This window comes from Ixodes scapularis, unplaced genomic scaffold (assembly GCF_016920785.2).
Source record: "Ixodes scapularis isolate PalLabHiFi unplaced genomic scaffold, ASM1692078v2 PGA_scaffold0__279_contigs__length_252992795, whole genome shotgun sequence".
Classification (NCBI taxonomy): domain Eukaryota; kingdom Metazoa; phylum Arthropoda; class Arachnida; order Ixodida; family Ixodidae; genus Ixodes; species Ixodes scapularis.
This window is the reverse complement of record NW_024609835.1, coordinates 65820142-65840827: the sequence shown is the minus strand read 5'-3', so window position 1 is coordinate 65840827 and position 20686 is coordinate 65820142. Positions and strand designations below refer to the sequence as shown.

Here is a 20686-nt window from a genome sequence, read left to right as displayed (position 1 = left end):
ATATAATGCCTAAACAGACACTAGCCCCTTCAAGCTTTTGCATGGATATCAACCAAGGATGCAGGACAGTGTCCTCAGATGGCTAAACACATAGAATGATGAGTGGATGTGTCCAGAGCAACTTCAAGAGACGGCTCAAGATGACATAGTGAGCCAGCAAGGAAAGTCGAAGCAGGACTTCGACAAGCATCACTTTGTGGCGGAAAGGCCGAGCGATGGAGACGTAGCGGTCATGTGCTGCATTCCAGAGCACACTGCCGTCCCAACAAAAACCCAGAAGTTCAGAGGCCCCCTGACTGTGACGGGAGTACTCCCAGCAGGCATCTACAGAGTGACCAAGATGAATGGGAAGAAGGGGTCTACTCGGCAACCGCCCACATTAGCCAACTGAAGAGATGGAGTGGGAGGGGAAAAGTTGAGCTAGTTGGTGACACATATTTGGGCGAAACCAGCTGAACATACAGTGGTCAACCATCCATATAAATGAGAGGAGAAAATAAAATGCACAATCAACCGCTGGACTACCAACTGTTTAATGAGTCTTCGTCCTCTTCGACTAGCTTTGTTTGTTCTATTTTTCTTGGTTTGTTTCTGCATTCTGCATTTCATGATAGTCTTCTTCGACTAGCTTATGCTTCCTCCTCGATTCTCTAATTTTAATCTCTAATCTAAAAAAGACGAGTGCGTTAGTTCACCATCAGTCTTCCTATCCAAAAGAGAAAAAACGGCACTTTTAACTATTAGAAAATCGAGGAGGAAGCATAAGCTAGTCACAGAAGAAGGAGACTATCAGGAAATGCAGAATGCAGAAACAAACGAAGAAGAAAAAGGGAACAAACAAAGCTAGCCAAAGAGGAAGAAGGCTCTCATTAAACAGTTGATAGTCGAGTGGTTGATTGTGCATTTTATTTTCTCCTCTCATTTGTATGGATGGTTGATATTTGTATGTTCAGCTGGTTTTGCCCAAATATGGAATGGGGGATGCTTAGAACTGTCCGACCAATCAAGTAACAACGAAGAAGACAGTGTGCCGAGACGTAGCACATGTGTGCCCAAAAGACCTTCATACCTTGGGAACTAGACCAGACGAACTGAGGACAGTTTGCTGCCAGAAACGGCTGAGTGTTAGCTAAATCCGAAAACGAAAGGAGGAACATTGGGCAGAAAGGGCCATCCAGAAAACATGGCGGCACGCAAGTGTACGTTCCCTGAACGTGTAACTTGTAATTTTACTTTCCTGTATTAAAGTCTTTTTAGTTTTCCTATAAGGTTTGTTAATTGGAGGAGACGCCAAACTAATGGAAGCTCCTACTCCCAGAAATATATTTATTCATGTGTCCGCACATACACATTGGCATGCGACATCCGGTGCCACTGACACTATGTTATGCGACGTCACAGCGTCACTTGACACCATGATCCGGCACCCTAATGTCGCGGGACATTTAATGTATCTTAAACAAATTTAAATGATTCCTCTCAATTAGTGCATTCTATGCATTATAGGATTTTAAGGATGAAGGTTGTTGCGAAATTTTCTAGTGAGTGTCGTTGCTGTCTATCAAATTAAAAACCTTGACTTTTATAGACTTGAGCGTGTTGGTAATGTACATTGAATTAAAACGAAAGAAACACACAAGAGGACGAAACAGACGACACAGCTTTCGACTTGCAACTACAGATTTACTGGGGCGGCTCGCCGCTCAGAGCTCGACTTGGGGAGGCGATGGGGAAAGGGGGGAGGGGGATGAGGGGAGGTGTAAGAAACACAGGGAGACCGTTGCGGGGGCGAACACAGCGGGCGGTCGGGAGTCTGGTCCACGGCGTGGTCTGGTCCGTGTCGCCTCTCTCGTAGATGACACCTCGCGTCGCTTCGTGCCGTCGGGGGCGCGGCGGAGAGCGGGCGGAGGGGGGGGGGGGGGGTGGGGGTCATCGGAATTCCCCGGGGAAGGCGCAAGACGGACCGGAGCACCAGAGGGTCAGGCGAAAACAGAAGGCGAGAAGAAGTAAGAACAGAGGGTGGCTTTCCGGGGTTGTTTTTGTCTGCCACTGTTTTCCCAAACATTTAAGTTCTAGTGTCGCGTGTGCTGGGGGGCTCCCCTCCCTCGCAGGAAGCTAATCTCTCTCTCCGAGAGGGAAAGGGAAGGGCTGGAAAGGTTTGTTGTCGCTGACTTGATACTTACGGATTCTACTATTTCTCTTCCGAATCGAGATCGGTGTCCACCTATGATTTTTGTTTGGGTGAAATGGGGCGTGCAAGAGGAACATTTTTTTGCGTGGACGAGGTAATTGATTACCTTACAACGAAGCATGCCGATCATGACCTCAACCTGTTCTCTCTGGACATTGAGGACATGTACTACAACCTCGACCTCAAAATTCTTCTAAACTCTGTGTCCGAGGCGATTGAGATGCATGGGGTGACGAGCTTTCAGAACGCGTCCGGAATACCCACCGGAGGCTTTCTCGACCTCCTCCGGCTCTACCTGAGATCCTCCCTCGTCGAGTACGAGGGGGAGATCTTCATCCAGAGGTCTGGAGTGTGCATTGGCTCCTGCCTCGCACCGATCTTAAGTGAGATCTTTCTCTTCTTCGTGGATCGTGCGGTGCAGGAGGATCTTGCTCGCTCCGGTTCTGGATGCAGGATATTCAGGTTCGTGGATGATTACCTCGTCGTTCACCCATCATCCACCTCGGACGTCTCTGTCCTGCATGCCTTCGCTGCCAACGCTGGGGGTCTTTCCTTCACAAAAGAGGATGCTAGCCAGGAGGGGCTCCAATTTCTGGATCTCCGCCTCACCCCTTCCTCCCACGGCCTATGCTGGTCCTTCCAACAGCGCTCTCAAAAACCTGTCCTTCCTTTCGCTAGCCATCATTCGAAGACAGTAAAATCCGGCATCGTCAAATCTCTTCTCTCCTCCTCCTGTAAAAAGTCCTGTCCCCACCTTATCAAGGAGAGTCTCTCGCGCCAAACGGCTAGGCTTCAGGGGGCAGGATACCCCGCGGATCTGATTGCAAACAACATCAAAAAGTTGATCGTGCAGTCCGGGAGCCGCTCCCGCAATTCCCCACCCAGATCCTTCTCCTCCCGGCCTGCTTGCATTCCCTACGTGCACAACACATCCCATCGTTTGAGTGCGCTTGCACGCAAATTCGACACCAGGGTCCTTTTCACCTGCAAATTCCAATTGGGTGGGATGTGCAAGCGCGTCAACAATCCCGAACCTCCGCCCTCCTGCACTAAAAAACACGCCCAGTGCTTCCGCCCCTGCGCGCGAGAGAAAGTGTACACGATCCCTCTTTCGTGCGGAGCGGAGTACATCGGTCAAACGGGCCGATGTATCAACGACCGTCTCCGTGAACACGCGAGGGAGATCACGAGGCCGCCCGAAGATTTTGTGCATCCGGTTGTTGTCCACGCAAAAAAATGTTCCTCTTGCACGCCCCATTTCACCCAAACAAAAATCATAGGTGGACACCGATCTCGATTCGGAAGAGAAATAATAGAATCCGTAAGTATCAAGTCAGCGACAACAAACCTTTCCAGCCCTTCCCTTTCCCTCTCGGAGAGAGAGATTAGCTTCCTGCGAGGGAGGGGAGCCCCCCAGCACACGCGACACTAGAACTTAAATGTTTGGGAAAACAGTGGCAGACAAAAACAACCCCGGAAAGCCACCCTCTGTTCTTACTTCTTCTCGCCTTCTGTTTTCGCCTGACCCTCTGGTGCTCCGGTCCGTCTTGCGCCTTCCCCGGGGAATTCCGATGACCCCCACCCCCCCCCCCCCCCCCCCTCCGCCCGCTCTCCGCCGCGCCCCCGACGGCACGAAGCGACGCGAGGTGTCATCTACGAGAGAGGCGACACGGACCAGACCACGCCGTGGACCAGACTCCCGACCGCCCGCTGTGTTCGCCCCCGCAACGGTCTCCCTGTGTTTCTTACACCTCCCCTCATCCCCCTCCCCCCTTTCCCCATCGCCTCCCCAAGTCGAGCTCTGAGCGGCGAGCCGCCCCAGTAAATCTGTAGTTGCAAGTCGAAAGCTGTGTCGTCTGTTTCGTCCTCTTGTGTGTTTCTTTCGTTTTAATTCAATGTACATTACCAACACGCTCAAGTCTATAATTATCACCACTGCGAGCTTCATGTCATGTTTTGTCCTGCTGCCAAGCGACTGAGTCACTCGGAGTTTGACCCTTCAACCTTTTTCCGTGCTGCCGTCTTCATCTCAAAGATGAGCTTCCTTCGCCTTCATCTTCGGGCTCTGGGTGTCTGCGTACGAAAGAACATTAATCATCCTTCCGTTCATCGCCTGCTGGGATTTGAGCCCTCCAGCTGGTCGTCAAGTTACAGGGTCATGCAGATCACACGAAAAGAAATCTCCAAAGAAATCCAGGTGATGAACACCGAGCTCCGTCCTCTCATGACCGGCTGCTTCGGCGCAAATTACCCCAATAACCCGGCATTCGTCTTCCTGCGGGATTCTTCGGAGCGCCTCCTCGAGTCGTCGTGGCGACGCGTGCTCCACGGCGTCCTGATGAGCGCCTCATCCCGACGGGCTGTGGCCCTGGAGCCTCCGATCAACCTATCGGACTCCAACCTCTCGACCGAGGCCACCACCCTCTTGTCAAAAGGACCCAAATTTGCGCCCCCCACCCCGTCGTCGAGGGTCGACCAACTGGCGTCTGTGTACGAGATTGCGGCAAGGATCACGGAGCCCGACCGACAGGACTTTGTTGCGGCGGCGACGGGAGTCGTCTGCCACCACGGTGCCGTGACGACACCGGCTGGCTCGGGGGTGTCACGCGTGGTAAGCGAGCTCCGCCAGTCAGACCTTGTGCTGCTCGAGGCAGACAAGGAGGGTCGATTCGTGGTAATTGATCGGGGCGACTTCTCCAAGAAAGCGGACTTGGCCCTGAAAAAGAACTTTGTCCCCCTCAAGAAGCGTCCGTCGGGGGCCCTCTGCTCTGAGGCAAAGTCTCTCTGCTCCTCTTTAAACCTCCCCTCCCTAAAAAATTTGATCTCTTCTCCCTCCAAACAGTATCTGACTATCTTCTTCTCGGCGAAGACGCACAAGCCAGACATTCCCCTTCGCAGCATCGTCTCCGAGAGGGGATGCTGGCAGAAGCCGCTCGCCCTCTACCTTCAAAGGCATCTCTCCTCTATTGATCTTCCTCACCCCTACCGCGTGAGAGACTCTCTTGAGGTAATTGATTACCTTACAACGAAGCATGCCGATCATGACCTCAACCTGTTCTCTCTGGACATTGAGGACATGTACTACAACCTCGACCTCAAAATTCTTCTAAACTCTGTGTCCGAGGCGATTGAGATGCATGGGGTGACGAGCTTTCAGAACGCGTCCGGAATACCCACCGGAGGCTTTCTCGACCTCCTCCGGCTCTACCTGAGATCCTCCCTCGTCGAGTACGAGGGGGAGATCTTCATCCAGAGGTCTGGAGTGTGCATTGGCTCCTGCCTCGCACCGATCTTAAGTGAGATCTTTCTCTTCTTCGTGGATCGTGCGGTGCAGGAGGATCTTGCTCGCTCCGGTTCTGGATGCAGGATATTCAGGTTCGTGGATGATTACCTCGTCGTTCACCCATCATCCACCTCGGACGTCTCTGTCCTGCATGCCTTCGCTGCCAACGCTGGGGGTCTTTCCTTCACAAAAGAGGATGCTAGCCAGGAGGGGCTCCAATTTCTGGATCTCCGCCTCACCCCTTCCTCCCACGGCCTATGCTGGTCCTTCCAACAGCGCTCTCAAAAGCCTGTCCTTCCTTTCGCTAGCCATCATTCGAAGACAGTAAAATCCGGCATCGTCAAATCTCTTCTCTCCTCCTCCTGTAAAAAGTCCTGTCCCCACCTTATCAAGGAGAGTCTCTCGCGCCAAACGGCTAGGCTTCAGGGGGCAGGATACCCCGCGGATCTGATTGCAAACAACATCAAAAAGTTGATCGTGCAGTCCGGGAGCCGCTCCCGCAATTCCCCACCCAGATCCTTCTCCTCCCGGCCTGCTTGCATTCCCTACGTGCACAACACATCCCATCGTTTGAGTGCGCTTGCACGCAAATTCGACACCAGGGTCCTTTTCACCTGCAAATTCCAATTGGGTGGGATGTGCAAGCGCGTCAACAATCCCGAACCTCCGCCCTCCTGCACTAAAAAACACGCCCAGTGCTTCCGCCCCTGCGCGCGAGAGAAAGTGTACACGATCCCTCTTTCGTGCGGAGCGGAGTACATCGGTCAAACGGGCCGATGTATCAACGACCGTCTCCGTGAACACGCGAGGGAGATCACGAGGCCGCCCGAAGATTTTGTGCATCCGGTTGTTGTCCACGCAAAAAAATGTTCCTCTTGCACGCCCCATTTCACCCAAACAAAAATCATAGGTGGACACCGATCTCGATTCGGAAGAGAAATAATAGAATCCGTAAGTATCAAGTCAGCGACAACAAACCTTTCCAGCCCTTCCCTTTCCCTCTCGGAGAGAGAGATTAGCTTCCTGCGAGGGAGGGGAGCCCCCCAGCACACGCGACACTAGAACTTAAATGTTTGGGAAAACAGTGGCAGACAAAAACAACCCCGGAAAGCCACCCTCTGTTCTTACTTCTTCTCGCCTTCTGTTTTCGCCTGACCCTCTGGTGCTCCGGTCCGTCTTGCGCCTTCCCCGGGGAATTCCGATGACCCCCACCCCCCCCCCCCCCCCCCCCTCCGCCCGCTCTCCGCCGCGCCCCCCGACGGCACGAAGCGACGCGAGGTGTCATCTACGAGAGAGGCGACACGGACCAGACCACGCCGTGGACCAGACTCCCGACCGCCCGCTGTGTTCGCCCCCCGCAACGGTCTCCCTGTGTTTCTTACACCTCCCCTCATCCCCCTCCCCCCTTTCCCCATCGCCTCCCCAAGTCGAGCTCTGAGCGGCGAGCCGCCCCAGTAAATCTGTAGTTGCAAGTCGAAAGCTGTGTCGTCTGTTTCGTCCTCTTGTGTGTTTCTTTCGTTTTAATTCAATGTACATTACCAACACGCTCAAGTCTATAATTATCACCACTGCGAGCTTCATGTCATGTTTTGTCCTGCTGCCAAGCGACTGAGTCACTCGGAGTTTGACCCTTCAACCTTTTTCCGTGCTGCCGTCTTCATCTCAAAGATGAGCTTCCTTCGCCTTCATCTTCGGGCTCTGGGTGTCTGCGTACGAAAGAACATTAATCATCCTTCCGTTCATCGCCTGCTGGGATTTGAGCCCTCCAGCTGGTCGTCAAGTTACAGGGTCATGCAGATCACACGAAAAGAAATCTCCAAAGAAATCCAGGTGATGAACACCGAGCTCCGTCCTCTCATGACCGGCTGCTTCGGCGCAAATTACCCCAATAACCCGGCATTCGTCTTCCTGCGGGATTCTTCGGAGCGCCTCCTCGAGTCGTCGTGGCGACGCGTGCTCCACGGCGTCCTGATGAGCGCCTCATCCCGACGGGCTGTGGCCCTGGAGCCTCCGATCAACCTATCGGACTCCAACCTCTCGACCGAGGCCACCACCCTCTTGTCAAAAGGACCCAAATTTGCGCCCCCCACCCCGTCGTCGAGGGTCGACCAACTGGCGTCTGTGTACGAGATTGCGGCAAGGATCACGGAGCCCGACCGACAGGACTTTGTTGCGGCGGCGACGGGAGTCATCTGCCACCACGGTGCCGTGACGACACCGGCTGGCTCGGGGGTGTCACGCGTGGTAAGCGAGCTCCGCCAGTCAGACCTTGTGCTGCTCGAGGCAGACAAGGAGGGTCGATTCGTGGTAATTGATCGGGGCGACTTCTCCAAGAAAGCGGACTTGGCCCTGAAAAAGAACTTTGTCCCCCTCAAGAAGCGTCCGTCGGGGGCCCTCCGCTCTGAGGCAAAGTCTCTCTGCTCCTCTTTAAACCTCCCCTCCCTAAAAAATTTGATCTCTTCTCCCTCCAAACAGTATCTGACTATCTTCTTCTCGGCGAAGACGCACAAGCCAGACATTCCCCTTCGCAGCATCGTCTCCGAGAGGGGATGCTGGCAGAAGCCGCTCGCCCTCTACCTTCAAAGGCATCTCTCCTCTATTGATCTTCCTCACCCCTACCGCGTGAGAGACTCTCTTGAGGTAATTGATTACCTTACAACGAAGCATGCCGATCATGACCTCAACCTGTTCTCTCTGGACATTGAGGACATGTACTACAACCTCGACCTCAAAATTCTTCTAAACTCTGTGTCCGAGGCGATTGAGATGCATGGGGTGACGAGCTTTCAGAACGCGTCCGGAATACCCACCGGAGGCTTTCTCGACCTCCTCCGGCTCTACCTGAGATCCTCCCTCGTCGAGTACGAGGGGGAGATCTTCATCCAGAGGTCTGGAGTGTGCATTGGCTCCTGCCTCGCACCGATCTTAAGTGAGATCTTTCTCTTCTTCGTGGATCGTGCGGTGCAGGAGGATCTTGCTCGCTCCGGTTCTGGATGCAGGATATTCAGGTTCGTGGATGATTACCTCGTCGTTCACCCATCATCCACCTCGGACGTCTCTGTCCTGCATGCCTTCGCTGCCAACGCTGGGGGTCTTTCCTTCACAAAAGAGGATGCTAGCCAGGAGGGGCTCCAATTTCTGGATCTCCGCCTCACCCCTTCCTCCCACGGCCTATGCTGGTCCTTCCAACAGCGCTCTCAAAAACCTGTCCTTCCTTTCGCTAGCCATCATTCGAAGACAGTAAAATCCGGCATCGTCAAATCTCTTCTCTCCTCCTCCTGTAAAAAGTCCTGTCCCCACCTTATCAAGGAGAGTCTCTCGCGCCAAACGGCTAGGCTTCAGGGGGCAGGATACCCCGCGGATCTGATTGCAAACAACATCAAAAAGTTGATCGTGCAGTCCGGGAGCCGCTCCCGCAATTCCCCACCCAGATCCTTCTCCTCCCGGCCTGCTTGCATTCCCTACGTGCACAACACATCCCATCGTTTGAGTGCGCTTGCACGCAAATTCGACACCAGGGTCCTTTTCACCTGCAAATTCCAATTGGGTGGGATGTGCAAGCGCGTCAACAATCCCGAACCTCCGCCCTCCTGCACTAAAAAACACGCCCAGTGCTTCCGCCCCTGCGCGCGAGAGAAAGTGTACACGATCCCTCTTTCGTGCGGAGCGGAGTACATCGGTCAAACGGGCCGATGTATCAACGACCGTCTCCGTGAACACGCGAGGGAGATCACGAGGCCGCCCGAAGATTTTGTGCATCCGGTTGTTGTCCACGCAAAAAAATGTTCCTCTTGCACGCCCCATTTCACCCAAACAAAAATCATAGGTGGACACCGATCTCGATTCGGAAGAGAAATAATAGAATCCGTAAGTATCAAGTCAGCGACAACAAACCTTTCCAGCCCTTCCCTTTCCCTCTCGGAGAGAGAGATTAGCTTCCTGCGAGGGAGGGGAGCCCCCCAGCACACGCGACACTAGAACTTAAATGTTTGGGAAAACAGTGGCAGACAAAAACAACCCCGGAAAGCCACCCTCTGTTCTTACTTCTTCTCGCCTTCTGTTTTCGCCTGACCCTCTGGTGCTCCGGTCCGTCTTGCGCCTTCCCCGGGGAATTCCGATGACCCCCACCCCCCCCCCCCCCCCCCCTCCGCCCGCTCTCCGCCGCGCCCCCGACGGCACGAAGCGACGCGAGGTGTCATCTACGAGAGAGGCGACACGGACCAGACCACGCCGTGGACCAGACTCCCGACCGCCCGCTGTGTTCGCCCCCGCAACGGTCTCCCTGTGTTTCTTACACCTCCCCTCATCCCCCTCCCCCCTTTCCCCATCGCCTCCCCAAGTCGAGCTCTGAGCGGCGAGCCGCCCCAGTAAATCTGTAGTTGCAAGTCGAAAGCTGTGTCGTCTGTTTCGTCCTCTTGTGTGTTTCTTTCGTTTTAATTCAATGTACATTACCAACACGCTCAAGTCTATAATTATCACCACTGCGAGCTTCATGTCATGTTTTGTCCTGCTGCCAAGCGACTGAGTCACTCGGAGTTTGACCCTTCAACCTTTTTCCGTGCTGCCGTCTTCATCTCAAAGATGAGCTTCCTTCGCCTTCATCTTCGGGCTCTGGGTGTCTGCGTACGAAAGAACATTAATCATCCTTCCGTTCATCGCCTGCTGGGATTTGAGCCCTCCAGCTGGTCGTCAAGTTACAGGGTCATGCAGATCACACGAAAAGAAATCTCCAAAGAAATCCAGGTGATGAACACCGAGCTCCGTCCTCTCATGACCGGCTGCTTCGGCGCAAATTACCCCAATAACCCGGCATTCGTCTTCCTGCGGGATTCTTCGGAGCGCCTCCTCGAGTCGTCGTGGCGACGCGTGCTCCACGGCGTCCTGATGAGCGCCTCATCCCGACGGGCTGTGGCCCTGGAGCCTCCGATCAACCTATCGGACTCCAACCTCTCGACCGAGGCCACCACCCTCTTGTCAAAAGGACCCAAATTTGCGCCCCCCACCCCGTCGTCGAGGGTCGACCAACTGGCGTCTGTGTACGAGATTGCGGCAAGGATCACGGAGCCCGACCGACAGGACTTTGTTGCGGCGGCGACGGGAGTCATCTGCCACCACGGTGCCGTGACGACACCGGCTGGCTCGGGGGTGTCACGCGTGGTAAGCGAGCTCCGCCAGTCAGACCTTGTGCTGCTCGAGGCAGACAAGGAGGGTCGATTCGTGGTAATTGATCGGGGCGACTTCTCCAAGAAAGCGGACTTGGCCCTGAAAAAGAACTTTGTCCCCCTCAAGAAGCGTCCGTCGGGGGCCCTCCGCTCTGAGGCAAAGTCTCTCTGCTCCTCTTTAAACCTCCCCTCCCTAAAAAATTTGATCTCTTCTCCCTCCAAACAGTATCTGACTATCTTCTTCTCGGCGAAGACGCACAAGCCAGACATTCCCCTTCGCAGCATCGTCTCCGAGAGGGGATGCTGGCAGAAGCCGCTCGCCCTCTACCTTCAAAGGCATCTCTCCTCTATTGATCTTCCTCACCCCTACCGCGTGAGAGACTCTCTTGAGGTAATTGATTACCTTACAACGAAGCATGCCGATCATGACCTCAACCTGTTCTCTCTGGACATTGAGGACATGTACTACAACCTCGACCTCAAAATTCTTCTAAACTCTGTGTCCGAGGCGATTGAGATGCATGGGGTGACGAGCTTTCAGAACGCGTCCGGAATACCCACCGGAGGCTTTCTCGACCTCCTCCGGCTCTACCTGAGATCCTCCCTCGTCGAGTACGAGGGGGAGATCTTCATCCAGAGGTCTGGAGTGTGCATTGGCTCCTGCCTCGCACCGATCTTAAGTGAGATCTTTCTCTTCTTCGTGGATCGTGCGGTGCAGGAGGATCTTGCTCGCTCCGGTTCTGGATGCAGGATATTCAGGTTCGTGGATGATTACCTCGTCGTTCACCCATCATCCACCTCGGACGTCTCTGTCCTGCATGCCTTCGCTGCCAACGCTGGGGGTCTTTCCTTCACAAAAGAGGATGCTAGCCAGGAGGGGCTCCAATTTCTGGATCTCCGCCTCACCCCTTCCTCCCACGGCCTATGCTGGTCCTTCCAACAGCGCTCTCAAAAACCTGTCCTTCCTTTCGCTAGCCATCATTCGAAGACAGTAAAATCCGGCATCGTCAAATCTCTTCTCTCCTCCTCCTGTAAAAAGTCCTGTCCCCACCTTATCAAGGAGAGTCTCTCGCGCCAAACGGCTAGGCTTCAGGGGGCAGGATACCCCGCGGATCTGATTGCAAACAACATCAAAAAGTTGATCGTGCAGTCCGGGAGCCGCTCCCGCAATTCCCCACCCAGATCCTTCTCCTCCCGGCCTGCTTGCATTCCCTACGTGCACAACACATCCCATCGTTTGAGTGCGCTTGCACGCAAATTCGACACCAGGGTCCTTTTCACCTGCAAATTCCAATTGGGTGGGATGTGCAAGCGCGTCAACAATCCCGAACCTCCGCCCTCCTGCACTAAAAAACACGCCCAGTGCTTCCGCCCCTGCGCGCGAGAGAAAGTGTACACGATCCCTCTTTCGTGCGGAGCGGAGTACATCGGTCAAACGGGCCGATGTATCAACGACCGTCTCCGTGAACACGCGAGGGAGATCACGAGGCCGCCCGAAGATTTTGTGCATCCGGTTGTTGTCCACGCAAAAAAATGTTCCTCTTGCACGCCCCATTTCACCCAAACAAAAATCATAGGTGGACACCGATCTCGATTCGGAAGAGAAATAATAGAATCCGTAAGTATCAAGTCAGCGACAACAAACCTTTCCAGCCCTTCCCTTTCCCTCTCGGAGAGAGAGATTAGCTTCCTGCGAGGGAGGGGAGCCCCCCAGCACACGCGACACTAGAACTTAAATGTTTGGGAAAACAGTGGCAGACAAAAACAACCCCGGAAAGCCACCCTCTGTTCTTACTTCTTCTCGCCTTCTGTTTTCGCCTGACCCTCTGGTGCTCCGGTCCGTCTTGCGCCTTCCCCGGGGAATTCCGATGACCCCCCCCCCCCCCTCCCTCCGCCCGCTCTCCGCCGCGCCCCCGACGGCACGAAGCGACGCGAGGTGTCATCTACGAGAGAGGCGACACGGACCAGACCACGCCGTGGACCAGACTCCCGACCGCCCGCTGTGTTCGCCCCCGCAACAGTCTCCCTGTGTTTCTTACACCTCCCCTCATCCCCCTCCCCCCTTTCCCCATCGCCTCCCCAAGTCGAGCTCTGAGCGGCAAGCCGCCCCAGTAAATCTGTAGTTGCAAGTCGAAAGCTGTGTCGTCTGTTTCGTCCTCTTGTGTGTTTCTTTCGTTTTAATTCTTGACTTTTTCAGTGGGTATGTGCAAAACATTTAAGTTGGAATGTTTTTCACTTTACTCAAGCTTACTGGCACTGGTGGGACCTGAGTATACTCGCAAGTTTGTTGAAATACTTTCAAATACCACCACATCTTTGTTGTGGTGGTATTTGAAGGATAAAAGCAAGCGTTTTTTTTCAATCTTACCGCAAAACTTGATGACGTAGCTGGAGGGTCGCAGTATCCTCCAGTGACCATATTTGAATGCAGCTCATAGATTGGACTTGAACAATGCACGAGCACGTGTGTCCAGTCTCTGCAATGATGACAATGGCCAAACCCTGACAATGTCTTGGACTTGGTGCATGTCCTGTGCTTGGCCAACCATACCGTGTACCTGTGATAAAAATTAGTGGCATACTATGATTGGATCGAGATCATGCGACTGCTTGTTCTGGCTGCAAGTTGAGGGGGCAAACACCGCTTATTTTTCAACTCTTTTTGCAACTACTATTGCATGGGGAGAACAACTAACGTGTGTTTCCTAGGTTATAAATAGGGTTTCGTGTTTTCAGTGGTCTTTTCTTTGGTGTTTGGGTTTTTTTTTTGTGGGGGTATTTTTTTCAACAAATTCAATGTGTTTTTGTGTAAATTGGTTATGACAACCAGGGGTGGGAGATATTTTCTCACATATTTTGTGTTTTTTGTGTAAATTGGTTATAACATCCAATTTACACAAAAAACACAGGAAAAAAAAAACCCCTCAAAATCGAAAAAAAACACAAAAAAATATTGCAAACACAGAATTCTAGTTATAGATGTCAGGGATTCAGTCTAAGCGGTATTTGCACAAACTAGGAAAAAGTGTGCACCGCGCCTCTAATTGCGCATTGAAATGCTTAATTTGCCAGTGCCTCAGTGCTGCCGCACATGAGACCATGAGTGGGAGGCGAAGATGCCTTTCTTTTGTTCCCAAGTGGAGACGGCACTCTCTTGCGTCCCCCTTCCTCCCCTCCAGCCTCCGCACACTCACGGACGTTCTCGGCTTGCAGGCACCCAGGGGAGGATGCGTGGCAAACTCCCCGGACAGAGCGGCTGCGACCTGGAGGACCGTCCTCCAACGACCTGTCGAGCGACCCCAGCCTGGCGCCCCACCCTGTAGTCATGAGCCGGAAAGTGAAGCACTCGCTTCAGAGGCACGAGCGGGACCACGAAGAGATATTCCAGCTATAGCAGTGCCGGGCTTCCCGATCACCGACCGTTTGGGGCGCACAATGGGATGCCGTGGAACGTGGCCCGACGACTCCTCCCAGTGGCCTGCATGCAAGCAAGCGTAGAAGTCTCACCTGTCTAGCTCTGAACTGTGACTGCCGTACATGAGAGCCAGCAATCTGGAGCGGGTCAAACGTCGCTCCGTACTTCGTCGTCGCCGGGAGACGTGCCCAAAGTTGCGTCTGCGCTTGGTTGATCCCCTTTGGCGAGGCTCCCCGGGACCGGTCAGCCTGTGTCCCAGCGAGGAGTCTTCCTAGGGAGGGTGACGGGCCACAAACTGAATGTGCGCTCCCGCAGAGCAATGGTGTCACTCCTCCGGAGCCTGGAATCCAAACCCCAGTTTGCAATTTGTGCCTGTGCAAGATTTGTTGGCCAGCAGCTTAGGATGCCCACTCATCTTTGTTACATATCTTTTTTATCTTGTTATTCTCAGCCGAGGAGTTGTGAGCCACGTCTAGTGTCGCGAGTTTTTGTGATCGAAGAATATAGGGTGACTTGTTTTTGTTCAGCCCAAGCTGAGGCAAAGATGTGCTTATTTATGCCAAGATATTATGAGTAGATGTCAAGGAATACATAACTAACTTTTGCACCATATCGACAATATCCTAAAGCAGTGACTCACACTCCATTCTTTATTTGCTGGGATTCCTGGTAGAGCTTTAATTTGTCTCTCTAGCTACTGCTTTGGGTCATTGTTTGCATAGTGCCAAAGTTGGTTTCAAGGTTGTTTTTTTTTTTTCACACCTATCACGGCCCTCCGCGTATATGGCAGCAAGCATATCGACTCAGTTTGCATCATTGCTAATTGCACGAGAGATGTAAATGTAGCAATAAAGGCAACATTTTTATGATCCTTACGGCATCTGCCACCTAGCTCTTTACCTTTTGTATTCTGGAACAAATGTTAGTACAGATAGAGAAATTGCACAAGAAATGGAATGATTAGATGTCCTTCGTAACTAAAACCTATCCAGTGAGTGTTCATGGAAAAAGTAACACTATATAAACCAGTTGTATGTTTGGGATAAAAAAAAAACGGATGCTAATGACTCTGCTCTAAATTGGGTCACCCCAGAAGGTGTGTGATGCAACCAGCACGATGGTGTCTTTTCTAGCGTAAGCGCTGGCGTTGCATGCCACCATAGACTCTTGACTGCCTCCGAACAGAAACTGGTGTGCTATTGAAAATGCTGATCCTTCGACTGCAAGAAGCAACAGAAAGACTTGACTGTTGTCTTTTAAATGCCGTTTCTATTTTTAAAACATGGCATTGCTCTCTTTAGAGTGGGCTACGACTGTTAGGTATAATGTGAAAACTAATAAATGCATGTTTTCCTTCATCGGTGTTTTCTCCTCATATTTCATCTTTTAAGAACAAGAACTTAGTTTTAGAATGCAAAATTTAGTGAACCCCATTACAGTTTTCAGTGCCATAAGAGGCTAGTTCGAAGACGGGTGAAAGGACTTCTTTAGTAGTGCAGACAACTTGAAGCTAGATTGAAAAGTTTCTGGAAATGCCGCTAGGGTTTGCTTTTTTCTACGGATATCTTTGTGTCATTGTGTTGACAACTTTTTTATATGAATTGATTTACTGATCTGTCTAATAATCGGGTTTTAATAAGCTTTCAAGTTAAATACCCTTGTGCATTTTCAACTATAAATAAAAGCAAAATTTGAGCGGTCATAAACTTTTAAATGTAGTGGGAAAAGCTGCAACGGAAATTAAATTCAGCTTGGATTTTGTTCCAGGGGACTCGTCACCTTAAATTTTTACCGTGAGATTCTTGTTCTCAGAATTTAAGCAAATCTGCATGCACACAAGTAATGAACAACATTGAGGACATCCAAAAACAGCTACCACACCAGAAATTCTAGGCAAAATTTATGACATGGTTTTTGCAGCTTGTCAAATAAGTCTGAAATCAAAGGAGCCGTAAGAATCTCGCATAATGAGTGGTTCATATATTACATAATAAAATGGGTTTAAAAAAGCTTAGAGCCACTTTTGCTCAATGTGGAGCAAAAGCACATTTCAGACCAAAGCTCAGGCAATAGTTAGAAAGTATTGAGTTTCAGCCAATGAATTTTACGCCAATGATTTTCAAGAGAAGATTTGTGACCATGGGTGAGGCCTGAATTCACCACTACATGCCAGAAACCAAACTTCAGATGAAACAATCAATTTGACGCAGTGAATTGACTTTGAAGAACGGAAACACAAATCATTCGGATGGTAAGGTAACCACATGAGTTGTTCTTTCTGCTATGCCCCAAGAAATCTTGCTAATGGATTATCTTGAAAAAAGAAAAACTGTTATTTACCAACACTATATATTACTTTTGATTAAGCTGAAAGGAGCGATTCAGGAAAGAAGCCCAAGAATGATCAAGGAAACTGTATCGCCTCAACGATGTGCCTGATTATTCAAGTGCAACCACTCGGCACAACTTGACAGAAACAAAGTTTGAAACCCTTCCGTAACACCATTTGGCTCCTTCAGACTTCCACCTGATCTCGAAACTCAAAATGTTCTGGGCTGGAAAGAAATTTCAGTTGAATGAAGAGTGATCGAGGCTGTCAACATTAATTTGGGGATTTTGAAAGAAGCTACTTTTGAGAGGGAATTGAGAAGCTGTAGAAACATTAAAAAGTATGTAAAGAATAAATAAAATAAATCCGGAAAATGCAGCATATTCAGAAAAACACACAAAAACAAAGATAAAATGAATATCGACCGTTTTCTATGCTTTGCTCGGTCTGGCGTAACGTCTTCCTGGCTGACAGATTCTCTGAACGTCTTGGCAAAGCTGTAAACTGGTATCTTCTTGTAGCCATACCATGCAATGATTTGCTTAGGGGACTTTCCGGCGCGAAGCGATTCAAGTATTGCTGCCCTCCGGTGGTACTCCCTGCTCATTTTTGACCTAGTCGCTAATTGTTTATCCTGCGATGGTCTGGTGCCGAATCACGTGGCCACAGAAGCGGAATACGGTCGGTTATAGCTTCACCGTATTGTTGAGAGACGAAATCGGGAAAAAGTCCGGATTTATCTCGATGTCCTTGTATATATGTAACTTGAATGAAACTTAAACTTCTATATGTGCGGCTCGACACATGTCTTTGGTGTACCTTCCTGTTTTTAAGTAACTCTGGTCCAGACTAGGGATGGAGCACAGTTAAGGCCCCAGTCTCCGAACTCTGACACACCGATTGGTAATGGCGCTTGTCTGAAATGCAGCCCAGATCAACTGTTGCAGTTCTTGTCCGGGAGGGTAAATTTTATTACAATGAGTAATTCAGTAGTACGGTCTGACTGCAGATTTTGGAAACGTTTTTCAGGAAGACTTGCTGAAGCTGCCCAAAAGTGTGTTTTTTTTTTTTTTTTTTTTTTATTAGGACATTGATAATTTATGTGGCTGCATGGTTCTGACGGATGTTTAGTGTCGGAAAGTTCTAATCCCACGTTTATAAACAAAAAAGTGATGTGATATAAAATGGACGTAATTGAACATTAAACTGAAGATATTGCATCTGTTGCTGTACCAAGACGAGTTTATCTTTAGTATCAGCAGTTAGGCACGTTCTGAAAACTAGTGAATAATCTTGAAAGGCTGCACCAACCTAACTGTACAAATATTTATAAATAATATTTGAAAAAGACGTTTCCCGCACAAACACTGTTGACGATTTTAAAGTAAGCGCTGTCTTCTGTTGAAACCAAGAAAATATATTATCTGGAAATATTAGTCATAGTTTAGATAGTGTTGCAATTAAAATTAATATTTGGCAAAGATACATTTCCCACACAAACGCTATTTGACAATTTTAAAGTCCTGTCTTCTATTGAAAACAAGAAATTTCTGGAAAAGTTAGTCGTTGTAGAATGTTCGAGGTACGAACGCCAAGAGCTAAGGAATTAATGCACTGACTTAGGTGTACCGCCTCATTGACGCTGCTCGCATTACAGCTGTCGCTAACGTAAACGCAAGCTTCAAATTGAGAAATCGACTTTTCTACAAGAGCTACAGACACCGATTTTGGCCTCTGGAAAGGGTGTTTCTCTACAGGCACGAGAGCGCACTGCAGGAAAGCAGCAGAGCTGCCAACCCACAAGCGTTTGTTGTCTTGAATTCTTTACATTTTGCTTCTCTAAAAACTGGCCAGACACCTTATTATTTTTTTAGAAAGTAGTTTATCAATGCCGGTGTTCTCATTACACGAAAAATATATGAACGAGCGTACAGGGTGGGGGTGCTTTCCACGCAGTGTTGTAAGGAACGGCGTTCCTGGAACGCGTTCCTTTTAGGAGGAACGAAGGAACGCCGCCGTTCCATTTTGCATCGCTGGAACTGGAACGGGAACGCGTTACATTTTTACTGGAACGGAAAGAGTAATGGCGTTCCTTTTTTTCGTCCAGTGGGGTAATTCTTATTTTGCATCGAACAGGGAAATTTTGAAAGTACAAAAACAATATCTTTACGAAGTGCAGGATCTCGTTACTTTTTTGGCTACTAATCTTGAGGATTATTTTGTGTGGTCCTCGCTTGCTAACAGTTTCGGGTGCAGGAGAGCTGGTGGACATTTATCCGTTTTTGAGTGCCCGAAACTGCGTTACAAAAAGCAAGGCTTTTAGTCGTAGGAAAAGACAAAGAAAGAGGGTTATTTCAAGCTCAGCTACTTTCTTTAGTTCCACGAATCCTCCCAGAAATCCAAGGCCGACTACAGCCACTTGTGAACTTCCATAACGAGACCTACAGTTACAATAAGATCGCAGACTGCCAGACATCGAACGCACCCTTGTATCCCGAACATTGTAACTTAAAAGATACACACACACAAAAACAAAAAAAAAAAACATTATTTTTTTTTTGCACCCCCCCCCCCCCCCCCCGCCTTCAAAATGATCAACAAAGCGAACCTTACAAAGAAGTATTTTTAGTTTTTAAGACTGACCTTCCAAAAGCCCTACCCTCTCCTCGACTTGCTCGTCTTGAGGACAGCAGCATTGAGAAGAAACTGTTGTTAAGTTCAAACATAGGACTTCGCTCAATTGTAATGTGTGAGGTTTCTGTAAAATGCTCGTACAATGTTGGGTAAAAGTACATTCGGCTCGTCTGAATTGTCCACTACAAACATGAATCTGGTTAAAAGCTGAAATTTTTAGCTCGAATATATCAACAAATGAAACCCTGCTTCCGCTTGTTTTCTTCTCTTGTTGCCCTTCCATAACGACATACAAACTCGTATGTTGACTACTAATGGGATAGATAAAAAAAAAAACTCTGCTTGATGAAACTAAATATAGTAATTAGCAAAATACAAATGTAACGCATATGTAACGATACGTTCCATTTTTAAACTGTAACGGGAACGAGTTCCTTTTTCACAGATGTAACTTGTAACGGGAACGCGTTCCAAAAATCAGAAGGAACGAGAAACGAGCTTTCGTTCCTTTTTATGAGGAACGTGTACAACACTGTTTCCACGTATCTTTCCATTATCCCGCTTCGTGCAAGCGTGCTTCTCTGTGGAACATGCCCGTCCTGTGTGAAAGCGCACTGTCAGAAGGACTATGCAGCTCGCGGATCCACGAGAATGCCTCCGCTAAGCGTAATGTCTCGTATTTAGGAATCCCTGCATGTGACGAAAACGAGAGCCACGCCATCACATTTCTGGAGCTAGTTTCCGGTTTTATTGATTGGTTAGTTGGTGTATTTATTGCATGTCTAGCATCATACGCAAGTCTTCGATTACCTGCGTCACTATCAACCTGAAGCAACCAAGTAGTCACGATATTTAATCGAAGAGCGATCTTCTGTACAATGCAATCGATCTACAGCCCCAAAGTTTTTTTAGACCAAAGCAGTCTATCTCAGCGCAATGCATTGTTTTGGCGTGATTCATCATGCATGTCGATTCATCTTCCGACGGAATGAACCTACGGCACCCACATCTGACGTGTATAGACCTCATCTTCACGAAGAACGTGCCTGCCATCAGCGTACATCCTATGGCGCTGTACCGCAGCGATCACAGGGCCATGGTCACTGTGGTTACGAAAAAAAGAAAAACAACAACTCCGGATCATTAATAATGTCTGATTCTTTAATCGCTCAAATAACCAATTACCCAATCACACCTTAATCCTTACATTTATAAATACTTCAATCCGCCATGGTACAGCTTCGCTGGTCTTCCTTCTTCACCAGAGTGGAAAGGTTGACATTTCTTTTCTTTTTTATCGATTATGTGTCCATTCAATGTGTTTTATTAGTAAGGATGATAAAATCGTGCATCGGCAAATGGCATTGAAAAAGCTCGCGCCGCTTTTGAGTCTTAAATATCGTCTGCTATTTGACGCCGGCTCTCGGCGTCAAATTGATTGTTTCATTTGAAGTTTGGTTTCTTGCATGTAGTGGTGAATTCAGGCCTCCACCCATGGCCACAGTTGGCGTAGCGACCGCTTGCGCCATCTCTTGTCCTTCCGTGCCAAACGGCGCCCTATTGTTTGAAGACCGGTGGCTGCTGAGTTTCCACAGAAGTTAAGCCTTTTTCTTTTTTTTTTTACTTTTTCCTCAAGTTCGCTTTTTGCAAACTAAACGAAGAAACACATTGC

General features: G+C 49.8%; 1 protein-coding gene and 1 long non-coding RNA gene across 2 annotated transcripts in view; one reads left to right on the top strand and one right to left on the bottom strand.

The window, feature by feature from the left end:
• Nucleotides 1-15409, top strand: part of LOC8033993 (lysM and putative peptidoglycan-binding domain-containing protein 1) — a 32484-nt gene extending 17075 nt beyond the window's left edge. Inside the window, exon 3 of the mRNA XM_029980735.4 lies at nt 13850-15409. Coding sequence (XP_029836595.2) covers nt 13850-14030 — 181 coding nt within the window. The 3' untranslated portion in view covers nt 14031-15409. The remainder of the gene's footprint in view (nt 1-13849) is intronic.
• LOC120840080 overlaps nt 1-19115 on the bottom strand; it is a 30499-nt gene extending 11384 nt beyond the window's left edge. The window contains exons 1-2 of the long non-coding RNA XR_005715469.1: nt 19024-19115; nt 14144-14322 (exon numbers count right to left, since the gene is read on the bottom strand). This is a non-coding gene — a long non-coding RNA (uncharacterized LOC120840080). The remainder of the gene's footprint in view (nt 1-14143; nt 14323-19023) is intronic.
• Between the last annotated feature and the right edge of the window lie 1571 nt (nt 19116-20686).